Here is an 11,744-nt window from a genome sequence, read left to right as displayed (position 1 = left end):
CGGGTGTGTTGGGACCAGAGACCTGATGTGAGAATGGGCAAAACAGAGCTTTCCTCCGAGGAACTCGGGGCAAGAGTGAGTAACAATGGGACAGTTCTGAGTCCACCTTGCGTCCACGTGCGTTGGAACATTGGGCTGCTTTAGGCCCGCCGACGTCACAAATCTTCGGAAGTTTGCGGCCAGGACGCACCACCACGCATGCGCATCGGGCAACCGCCGACGCAGGCGCACAACAGTGCCGCGCTGGGCTGCGCGAGGAAGGACCGCGCGCGCGGGCTAGCGGGCGCGCGCTCCCGGAGTGCAGCGCGCGTCATGGAACAGCGGTTAGCTAAGTTCCGAGAAGCTCGCAAACGGGCCGGGCTGGCTGCCCAACCCAGCACTTCGAGCCAGGAGGCACAAACCTCAGGAGAGAAGGAGGAAGTAGCTGCGACTCCAAAGGCAGTCCCAAGCTGGCTAAGACAGTTCCTGGTCCTGGTATGGAAACCGAGGCCCGCCAGCGCCCGGGCCCCGCCCATCCACGCTCAGGTGAGCTGAGCGGCGCCTCGTCCGCGGACCTGGCCTCAGGAACGCCGNGCCGACGTGGCCTCCCCGCACACTCCGCCCGAGGCCCCGCCCCTCCCGGGGTTCCCGCCCTCCTCGGGAAGTGGAGCAGCCTCGGCGCTGGGACAGCTGCTGGCCTCCCTGGAGCTGGGGATCGGGCCTCCGGTGTTCTTCCACCCTGGTCAGCACCGATGCGTACTGATCTTTTCTTGCCAGTCCGCTTCCCACACAGCTCCTGGGTCCAGGCAGGAAACTAGGGTCTAGAATTGTAGACCCCTTTGTTACCGAACCCAGATTTGTATTTATACGCAACTCACAAAGGCCAGTGACTTAGGTTGTGGGGCAAGGAAAAAGATTTATTTGGAAAGCCAGCAAACAAAGAACGTGGGAGACTGTCACCGCCAAAAAAAAAAAAAAACAAATCTTAGGAAACTCAGGTTCGCAAAGGGCTTTTATAGGGATGGAGAGGAGGAGCTTGGGGCAGTAGGCAAAAAGGCTACTGCCAAGCGGGGTCTTCCTCATCTAGGGCTTGCTTTCTTTTCTCTTATGCCACAATATCCTTGAGATAACATTCGTCTCTTATGTCAGTACTATAAGTTTTTAGATAAACGCGTTATTTTCCTGAAAGTTAAACATTAATTTACTTTTAAGTAAAGAACAAGATTAGCAAATCCTTGGTGCACACTTAATGTTATCTGAAGACCATCAGATGTCCTGGGTTCTGTAAACCTAGAGAAAAGTTACTGATTAGGAAGTTTTACCACTTGGGTTCCTTTTCCAAGAATTTTTCAGTTTCAGTTCCCTTCCCCAAGAATAACTAACCTTGTAGGTAATCATTAGGATACAAGAGGCATCTTTCCTAGGAGAACCGGGGAAGCTGGCCCAAGACAACTGTTTTAACCTCTTAAGTGGCTTCAGTCAGAGGAATCATCTACAACCAAACTGTTGGGGTACTGAATTGTTCACCTGCCTCATCTCCAGAATTAGTGACTTTAAAGTCATCTAAAAGCAGTGGAAGCTGGAGGTTTTACTTAGGTTTTCCCAGTTACACTGTGGCTTTGGGAAACCTCTCCACAACCAAGAGGGGCCTTGGTCCACTGCTAATAGAGAGTAAAAGGTCTAACTGAATAGTAATCAAAAGTGGCAGTAATTAAGGCTTCATTTTATTCACGCCTAGGGCACATGCTAGACCAGAAAGCCTGTACTTTAGAAATGGGGTTTGAATACAAAACTTGCAAAAGTGTGGTAACTAACTGCCATTGGTGGCACTTGCTAATGCATCGCCTTTGGACTAGAAAGGTTTATTCAAGTTCAATAATGAATGTTCATGGCAAAAAAAAAAAAAATGGGTTAGTGTGATAGCCTTTTCATCCTTAATTTAATTCTTCTGGTAATCTCTTATTTTGCAGATGAATTTTAATTTGGATCTTCATTTAATTTTCCCTCATGAGTACAATGGCAGGGTGGCTGTATGGGAGACTGGAGTGTATGTGGGGGGATATCCAAGACAAAGCATGCCAGGGGATGACAGTGCGCTTTGCAACAATTTGTGACAAGGTGACAAGCCCTTTGTTCTTCATAAGAACCAAAGAATACCTTTTAAATGTCAAAACATATTGGAGCAGTATATACCTTGTTCACTTTAAAATTATTTCCCTTAAGTACATCTATTATTGCACAACATATATCTTAAGGAGTTTTTTTTGTTTTATTTAATCAGAAAAAACTTGTTACTCAATTTTGATTGGGTATTATTCTCCACAGTATGGTTTCCACTCACTTGTAGAAATAGTGGGCAGCAGGGTTCTACAATCCATTCCTTTCCTGAAGTTTGTCTCAATTGTCTTTGGTTCATTAGAAGTCATGAGCACAATTGCTCAAGATTTTAAAATCCATTTTCCCTATTCTTTGTTTCCCCTGTAGTTAAAAAACAATGTCTAACTCACACAATGAGCTTTACACTGTAAGTCTCCTTTCTAAAGGACTATGAGATCATTAAGTTGAACTCAGAAAAGCTGAACTTGGAGAAAGCTTCCATTATTAAAAGCCCAAAAGCTGATGGTCTGACAAAGGGATAAGAGGAAATGCTGGACACTGATTGGCTCCAGTTCATTGCTTTGCTTTTTAGAAGGGACTTAGCCTTAGGCTCATTTTCATCGACTGTTATCATTCCTGGTTTTGCTTTGGTGTAGAAATTCTCATTAAAAAATTTTTTAAAAAATTACTATCCATCTCCACCTAATAATTTTGATAGCACATTGGCCCATCAGAGACTTCGTTAGCTTTCTTTTTATAATTGCTTCTTCTCAGTAGTCATTGATAAGGAAATATAAGTATCCTTCATCTTCCTTGCCCCAAATTTTGCTTGGGAAAAAGCAAGCCCCTCAAAACTCAATATTTAATTTTGTGATGAACTTCTACCACATTAGGACAAAAATACATGTGGCTTTTATTTTTTTTAATCATCCCACAGAATCCTCCTGCCCCCTTCCTCAGTGTCATCCCATGTAGGCACTACCCAGATGTAGGGACCAGTCCCCATACTTGTGGGCAGTACTTCACTGCCAGCCTGGCTCAGGCTGGCCCATGGCTCGGGTTTCTTCTCTGGAGCCACCTGGCCAAACACTACCGTGCATCACCACGGGAATTTTGGAGTCATCTTGTATTTCTCTTTCCCTCGCCATCATTTATTAAGTCCTGTCGTGTGCCCATGGGGTTCCAGCTTCTGCCCTCAATCCTGGGCAGTCCTGCTCGCCTAGAACTTCCATGTCAGCTTCGGGCAGCAGGGGAAGGAGGACACAACCAGACAAAAATGCTATGAAAGGAAAAAAATAAATGCAGGGTACTATGGTGGGGAGTAGGGAGTGACGTTGTATATTGGGCGAATAGGGAGAGCCTCCTTGAGTAGAAGACATTGAACTAGAAGGAGCCACCCTTGCAGAGACCTGGGAACAAGGCTAAGGACACATGTGGTGATACTGATCTGAAGTTTGTAGAGGAGGCAGCCTGCCAAGTGATGGGAGGGGAAGGCTTGTCCTCTGAGCCCTGTGGGTGCAGAGGCCCTGAGGTGGGAAGCAGCTGGGTGCTGGAAGAACAGAAATGCCATCCCTGAACTGTACCCACTGCGACATAACCACCACCGACACTTCTGCACATGGCTTTTATAGAAACCCTGTAAGTGAAGCAGAAGAGTCCCCTGTTCCCCCTCTCCCTTGTTTGTGCCCACTGTTAGTTTGTTTGCCATCACCACTGCACCTCCCTCTAGCTTTCTAGCCTCTTACCTGCTATCTCCCATAACGGCCTCTAATGAAACCAAAAGGGCTTTGGAGGGGACCATTCTAACATCCTAGGCAGACCTTACCCCTCCTATTACTAGCTGTACGATTTTAGGGAAATTACTTAAACCTCTCATTGTTTCCATACCAGTAAATTTGGAATAGTAATGCTTGCCTTCTAGATTACAGGAGATCAGGCATTTTGGAGGTACTCAGTAAATGGAGGCATATTTTTTTTTGCTTCCTGAATATTAAAATAAATTCAACTTACTGTGAACTTCAGTTCATTGACATTCAATATGTATTCTGTATCCATCAATCTATCATTTCTCATTGACTTCTGCTGCCACCTGATCCATGCCTGGTCCTCTCTTGCTGGGCCTCTACATGAGCACCAACACTTCCCCTATAGACTTTTGGTCCCTTGCAGTGCATTCTTTACATGGCATTAGTAGGTATCAATTGGATTGTGTTAGTTCCCTGCGAAGACCTTCAGTGGCTTCCCATTTCCAGAATCTTTGTTGTGGCCTGCCTGGCCTCCCCCCCACCATCTCAACCCACCCCCACCCTGCCTCTTCACACTGTCTGTCCCTCTTTTCATACAAGCCAAACCTGTCCTCCCCAATACATCCCTCCTCTCAGGCAAGAACTATTGGGCACACTGGTCAAATCTGAAAGGGACATTTCTTTCTTTAATAAATGTTAAGGTAAAGCCATGTTGCTGATGAACTCATCATTTCAGACCTTCTGATCCAGCTGAAGATAATAATTACAATGTTGATACTAAAAAAGGAAGTTTCAACAAAATGGAATTTTTAGCACTGTAAATCAGATGACCAGTAGTTTTTATGGAAGCTGATATTTTGGGTCCCTTTTTAAATATTCAGGAGAAGAACAACAGGGGATATAACTGAAGAGGCAGTTGTAAAAACTGAAAGACCTGCTCTGTATTGAGAATCTGTGTGGGAAGTGCTGTGTTTGGCTCTGGAGACACAGAAGGACATGACAGTCCATGGCCTGTGTGGTATGTATGAACTGAGGGACACACGTGGCCTAAATTCACAGACATTTCAGTGCTTGTGGAGAAAGAGCCAGTTAGTGCATTGGGAGACAAAGGGGCACCCTCCCTGATGGCCAGAGAGGTCAGGGCATGCCCAGTTCACTAACTGTTCTGGCCTGGGCGGAAGGAAAGAACGTCTTTGGCAGTAAGACCAGTTGAGTTGGAAGAGAGGACCGTGCGTGGAGCCATGGACTGGGCATTGAATTGCACAGGCAGTTTTTAGGCTTTTGCTTTTCAAACTGCAAGTTGTGACCCATTAGTGGATGGTGAAATCAGTATAGAGGCTGTTGTCCCTCATTAAAAATTGTTTAAGAATAGGGTAGAATAGGAAATAGGAGTTTCTCAAGGAGGGTAAGTGTTGACATGTGGCACTTTGTTTCTGCTGCATGTCTGTGTGCTGTGTTGTAGTAAAATATGTATTCCTTCTTGTGGGTCTTGTCCAAAAACATTTGAAAAAAAAAATGGAGTGGAGAGGAAGCTTCCTACAGCTTAGCTACATGTGGTCTTCCATTAGCACACTGCACAGGGGCTGTGTACTGGCATTTCTGTCTGTGGAATATGTGGAGGCCTTTGTTCCAGCTACAGGAGTTTGAATTTTAACCTGTAGATAATGGGAATTTATTGAACTTTTGTGGACAGGAGGGTGGCAGGTCTTTTAGAAAATTAATTTAGCAGTTATGTATTTGCTGTTTGGAGAGGGAAGAGACAGGAGGCAGAGTCTGCTCAGGAGATGCTGCCGGGGCCTTGGGATGAGTGACAGATCTGGAGGATGGTTATGGGGTGGGATGGTAAGAGGGTCTGGTACTGGCTATAACACTTTTTTTTTTTAATGTGTAAAAGGGATTTTTGCCTCCCTGTTTTTGTCTGTGCAGTGTCCACTTTAGAATCATGTCACTCATAATATTTTATCTAATCAAGTCATCAAATGTCTGTTGACTGTGTGGGAGGCAGACATCATGGCTGTTGCATTACCAATTACCGGACTGTTTTTGTTTGGGGCACAAATTAGCTTTTGTTAGCAGCGGACTAATTTGAGGAAATAACTCCCATGAATGGGACTCTATCTGAGTGCATAAGGTTTTTGTTGGGTCACATCTCCCTAAGTGCTGATTGGTTTTGGTTCCGCTGAAGCAAAGCATATGCACTCTCTGGCAATGCTTGTTTTAGAGAACAGGGCAAGAAAATAGAAATCAATGAGCCAGCAGCCTTCCCAGAGCAACTCGGACTGCCTCTCTAGATGAGTTTTGGTCCTCTCAGCTCCATTACCCTTTATTCTGACTTGTGTTTGCTTCTGTCTCCTAGGAAGCAGCTCAACCTGGGAGCAGCATGGCCCAGCCCCCACAGGGCACAGCCATTCCTCCACAATGGCACCGGAACCAGCCTTTCCTGACCAATGTCACCTTCTTGAAGATTCTTCTCTGGTTGGTCCTCCTGGGACTGTTTGTGGAGCTGGAATTTGGCCTGGCTTATTTTGTCCTGTCCTTGTTCTACTGGATGTATGTAGGGACCCGAGCCTCTGAGGACAGGAAGAAGGGAGAGAAGAGTGCCTACTCTGTGTTCAACCCAGGCTGCGAAGCCATCCAGGGAACCCTGACAGCAGAGCAGTTGGAACGCGAGTTGCAGTTTAGACCCCTGGCGGGCAGATAGGACCCAGCTCCACTGTCCCGCAGCCAGCCCGGGACCAACCCTCCCATCCTTGGAGTGCGGACTTGGGTTCAGATGCACAGGACTAAGGACAGCTTACGGGTTGGCTCTGGCTGCGTGTTCCCCTGATCTGCTGCTGCAGTTTTATCTTTGAACTTCTCTTTGGTGAAATTCTCTAAAAGACATGCCCATTAGGGCTGGTGCAGTTTATAAAGGTTGCTCAAAAAAGGAGACCTGTTTGTTTCATCATTTGAGAGATGACTTGGAACACTAGGAAGGCATTGGGAGATTGTCTTTTTGAAGTATTGAGCTATTTGAAATAATGATTAGGTACAGCAGGACTGTATGTTAAATGTTCTCTTTAAGACAATATTTATAGCTTTTTTTTTTTTTTTAATTTTGGGGTTGTTTTTGTTTCTGTTTTACCTTCTGCTTTAATTCTTGCTTTTTTTGGTCATTAATGATATTGAAATGTAAAGTGTCTTTAAAAAATTTTCTTTTTAGAAACAGGTCCCAATCATTGCCCCTCACCATCTTCAATTCTTCTACTGTCCTGTCTCCATTAGTAAAAGAAGAAGAGACAAAGTTCTAAATGACAGGCATGGAGAGGGATTTCACAAAGTCAGTATCAAGGAATTGATAATTGGTTATTAATTCAGCAAGAAAAACTCTTGAGTGTGAACAAAGGGCAGGGCTGATGTTGGATTCCAGACTTAGTAATGGCTGTTGGGTTGTATCATATTTTCTGAGGACTTTAAGTCCTTCGCTTGTAGGCACTGATGAGAAATTGCATGGGTAGTGTCAAAGGCCTGAGTTCAGTGTTCCTTCCTCTTCTAGTTCAAGTTTGGGTTCATTGAAATTGGGCAGCACAAGCCATCAAATACTTTCATACTGATGAGTCAAAGGACTCTAGTTTTAAACAAAAGTTGTGTCCAAACTTAAGACATTACTGAGTCATTTAAATTTTGTAAGTTTTCATTTTAGAGTTCACTGTTAATTTTTATGTTATGAAACTCATCACTTTAACAATTCATGAAACATTGTTAATAGAGGCCTGTTAATTCTTTTTGTTCTTTCTTGCCTGATTTACTTATTAAAGCAGATTCTTAGGTCAGTTTAGATTTATCTTTCATTTATTCAATGCCAACTTCCCACTAGTCACTTGGGATTCAATGATGAAAAAGCAGACATGTTGCCAATTGCCTGAGCACCCAGTCCAGCCGGGAGGGGTCAGGGGACAAAATAAAGCAATTGGTAACACTGAAAGTGAGGGGAGTTTTAGTTCTGGGGGAGTGCCGAGGGGAGTTCACTCATCCTGTGACCGGGTGACTTGGTGTTTCAGCCCTGGTTGAACATTCCCTGCTGGGTGCCGCGTGTTCTGCCCTTTGCCACCTCAGAGTCATCCAAGTGAGAGGAGGACCCTCCTAGCTGACAGAGAAATCTTTTCTCCTAGGACTTCTGTCTAAACTGGGCATGTGGAAAGATTGGGAAACAGATTAATCCCTATGCAACGTGAAAGTTTTTATCGTATTTGATATATGATTTTATTTTCTGATTTATTTCATAAGGCTTTCTGAATTTCCCAGATACTTAACTTCACCTACCCCCCTCCCCTTCTTTCTTGTGTTGTTGGTACTGGGGATTTAACCTAAAGCTTTGTGCATGCTAGTTAAATACTCTATCAAAGTCACCCCTCAGCCCTTTATTTTTTATTTTATTTATTTTTTATTTTTGGTATCAGGGATGAACCTAGGGCCACTTAACCACTGAGTTACATCCCCAGCCTTTTGTTTCTTTTTTTTTTAATATTTATTCTTAAGTTTTAGGTGGACACAATATCTTTATTTTATATTTATGTGGTGCTGAGGATCGAACCCAGCACCTTGTGTATGCTAGGCACTACCACCGAGCTACAACCCCAGCCCCTGTTTTTGTTTTTGTTTATTGAGACAGGGTCTCACTAAGTTGCCTAGGGACTTGCTGAATTGCTGAGGCCGGCTTTGAACTTGGGATCCTCCTGCCTCAGGCTCCAAGTAGCTGGGATTATAGGCATGTGTCACCATGCCCATCTTATTTTTTAATTTTGATATAATCCTCCTGTTTTAGCCTTCTGAGTAGCTGGGCCTCTGTTTCTAAAAATCCCATTGCAAGGGAGAAATCTCCCTAATTAAAGTTTTATTACAATGCCCAGGGTAATAGAATTGTCATAGGAGATAACTAGTTTCTATTTTTAAACATATAATTCAGGTTTTCCCCTAAAACATAATGCCTGTGATTCTGAATTAAGGAGGTTTGGATCCCTATAATAATCTCAGTAAGGTAGAGATTTCTCTTCAGTGCGATTTATGAGGAGCCTCAGCAGCATTCTTTGAATATGTGGCTGCTTCTAATGAGGTAGAGCCTAGATTGCCCTAAACCTGTCTTAGGTGGAATTCTCCATGAACAACTCATCACCACTCAGAGGGTACATGTGACATGGCAGAATGGAGTGTGAGGCAGCTTCGTGCCCAGCAGGGAGGAGAAAGGACAGTACATATTTGCTGTTCTTATCAGACCATTAAGCTTTAGGAATCGTCTTGATTTTCTGAATTTGGGCCTGTTGATCTCAGACTTTCCACTCAGGGCCTGACCATTATCCCTGGGAGAAGTTTCCATTAAAGGCTGCTCTGTCATCAGGGAAAGAATGTGTGTTCTGTTCCTGGGATACCTGTAGGCGCCAGTGAGGTCATTTCTGTCCAAGTCTCACAAGTAAATTGGCTTTGGCTTACAGTATCCCATCTTGTCTTTTCATAGGGACTATTAAAGGAGCCTCTGAAGGGGACTCCAAAATGACATCCAGTGTGTCCCTGCCTCTCCCCATCTTGGGAAGGGACACATTTATTTCTGATTAAAGATGATGTGTTTATAGTGACCCCTAAAGAATCCAGTTTCAAGATTGGTCCACTTCTCAGAGAATTCTTTACTGAAAGAACTTTTGTCATGCAGGGTTATTTCTTGCTCCAAGTGGGTTTTAGAGCACTGGAAGCTCTGTGTGATTGTCTTCCAGTCTGGTGGACCATCACTCAGTCCTCTCTTAGCCCTCTCTGTCCTTCAGGCTCAGTCATTTGAACTGTAACTCTGGGCCACAGTCCAGGAGCCCTAACCCATTCTGAGGGTCCACTTCGGGGTAGGGATGAATGGTAGATGCAATGGCCTTTCTAAAAGCCTGGGAGTTTTATCAGTGAGGACTTAGGATTATACTCTGAGCATAGGAGGTCTTCCACATTTGCCTTTTGATTGAGCTGTGCAGACGATTAGGCTCAAAAACTGTGCTATAAAGAATCAGGAAGTTACACAATTGGACAAACCAGTGATCTTCAGCTGGGCAGAAGAAAGGAAAACTTGAACTATGTGGTTTTGGTTCCTGCCACTTATACCAGCAAATATTTTTAGGTGTACTAGTCTTGGTGCTTCCAGGGACAGCAAAGAAGCCCCTGCAAAGCCTGCCTGGGTGACTGAGCACTGGCTGCATGCAGGGGTGGGGTGGGGATGTGGTGGAACATCTCACCACCAGGGGGAAGCATAGAGCCGCTGCTCTATCCCCTTGGGCCCTTCGCATCACACTTGATAATTTATGTAATGTGGAAAACCTACTGGGGTGTTTATCTGAACCACTTGTGCTGCTTTTCCAGGCGTTCCTTTCACTTTAGCATTCACAGAGGAAAGGGCTCACCAGAGGTCCTGGGAAAGGCATAGAAAGCTACCACAAGTAATTTATGTACATATTTTAAAATAAAACAGCCCCTTCCTAGACTTAGCTGTGGCTTGACTGAGCATTGCGGGAGCTGGGGGTGGGGATGAGTAGGAACTGGAAGAGAAAATTGGTCCCTAAACCAAAGAAAGTAAAGTTTGAACTAAATGCTTTGGTTTCTCTGATACACACTTTCATTTGCAACTTTGGGCTGGATAAAGGCTTGGATCTCATTCTCAAAAAGCTGAGAGAGAAGACAAGGTGAGTGCACAAAGAACCACGCTCTGAGGTTTCTGCCAGGCAGAAGCTTAGAAAGGTGAAAGCAGTTTGTGGCGGGGGAGGTCAGCAGAGGAGAGGGCACTTTCAATGCCAAATTCTGTGCACATTCTTTATCCTCAGGGAGTACATCCCAAGACCCCCAGTGGATGCCTGAAACTGTAGGCAGTGCTGAGCGCTATACATAGTGTTTCTCCCTATACATACATACTTATGATAAAGTTTAATTACAAATTAGGCACAGTAAGTGATTAACTAATGATAGAATAATTATAACAATATACTCTAATGAAAGCTATTAACACTTATGAATTGTTTATTTCTGGACTTACGTGTAACTAAAAAACCACAGCAAGCAAAACCACAATTAAGGGGAGCTACTATACTATGTACGATTATCACTTAAAAATAGTTTCCTGCCAGGTGCAGTGGCACACACCTGTAATCCCAGCAGCTGGGGAGGCTGAGGCAGGAGGATATCGAGTTCAAAGTCAGCTTCAGCAAAAAGCGAGGCCCTAAGCAACTCAGTGAGACCCTGTCTCAAAAAAGTACAAAATAGGGCTGGGGATGTGGCTCAATGGTTGAGTGCCCCTGAGTTCAATCCCCATCCCCCCATACAGTTTTCTTAATAAGTAATGGGCGGATGTTTCAAAAAGCAATCAGTCCCCTTCCTGCCCCTCTGCCCTGCCCTGCAGTCTCCTATTGAACATGTTAAAATGCAGATTTCAGGGCCCTACCTAGACTTGCTGACTCAGATGTGTGGGCTAGAACCCTGGGATTCTGCATCCTAATGACCTCTCTGGTGTAATCTCCAGCACCCTAAAGACTAAAAGGCCCAGACAATTCATACATGTTAAAATGGGAAACCAACTTAGTGATTATTAGATCCAAAGAAAGCAAGCAAGCAAGAAAGAAAGGCTGTGTATTTTAAAAGGGGGCAACAAAATTGTCATTTTTCTAATTGTTCATTTGAACACCAAGAGAAAAAGACTTTAAAGCAACAAAGATCTAACTGCAAAGACTATAATCAAAGGGGCTTTAATTTTGAAGTTTTTCTTAAAAACAATATTTACAAAAGAAGCACATGTTCATTTTAGAACATTCTGGAAATATGTGAAAGGATAGAGTATTGTACTTACGTATGTATGTATGTGTGTGTGTGTGTGTGTGTGTGTGTGTGTGTGTGTATATATATATATATATATATATATATATATAT

At 44.1% G+C, this 11,744-nt stretch overlaps 1 protein-coding gene across 1 annotated transcript; it reads left to right on the top strand.

Moving 5' to 3' along the window:
• The first annotated feature begins 218 nt into the window (after positions 1–218).
• Saysd1 (SAYSVFN motif domain containing 1) lies at positions 219–7,785 on the top strand. Its single transcript, XM_015487679.2, has 2 exons — positions 219–525; positions 6,178–7,785. Exons 1-2 carry the CDS (start codon positions 313–315, stop codon positions 6,520–6,522), a joined length of 558 nt encoding a protein of 185 aa, XP_015343165.1. The 5' UTR covers positions 219–312; the 3' UTR covers positions 6,523–7,785.
• Positions 7,786–11,744: the final 3,959 nt, after the last annotated feature.

Source organism: Marmota marmota, unplaced genomic scaffold (genome assembly GCF_001458135.2).
Source record: "Marmota marmota marmota unplaced genomic scaffold, marMar, whole genome shotgun sequence".
Lineage (NCBI taxonomy): Eukaryota > Metazoa > Chordata > Mammalia > Rodentia > Sciuridae > Marmota > Marmota marmota.
Note: the sequence above shows the minus strand (reverse complement) of the source record. Positions and strands in the feature narration are given on the sequence as shown.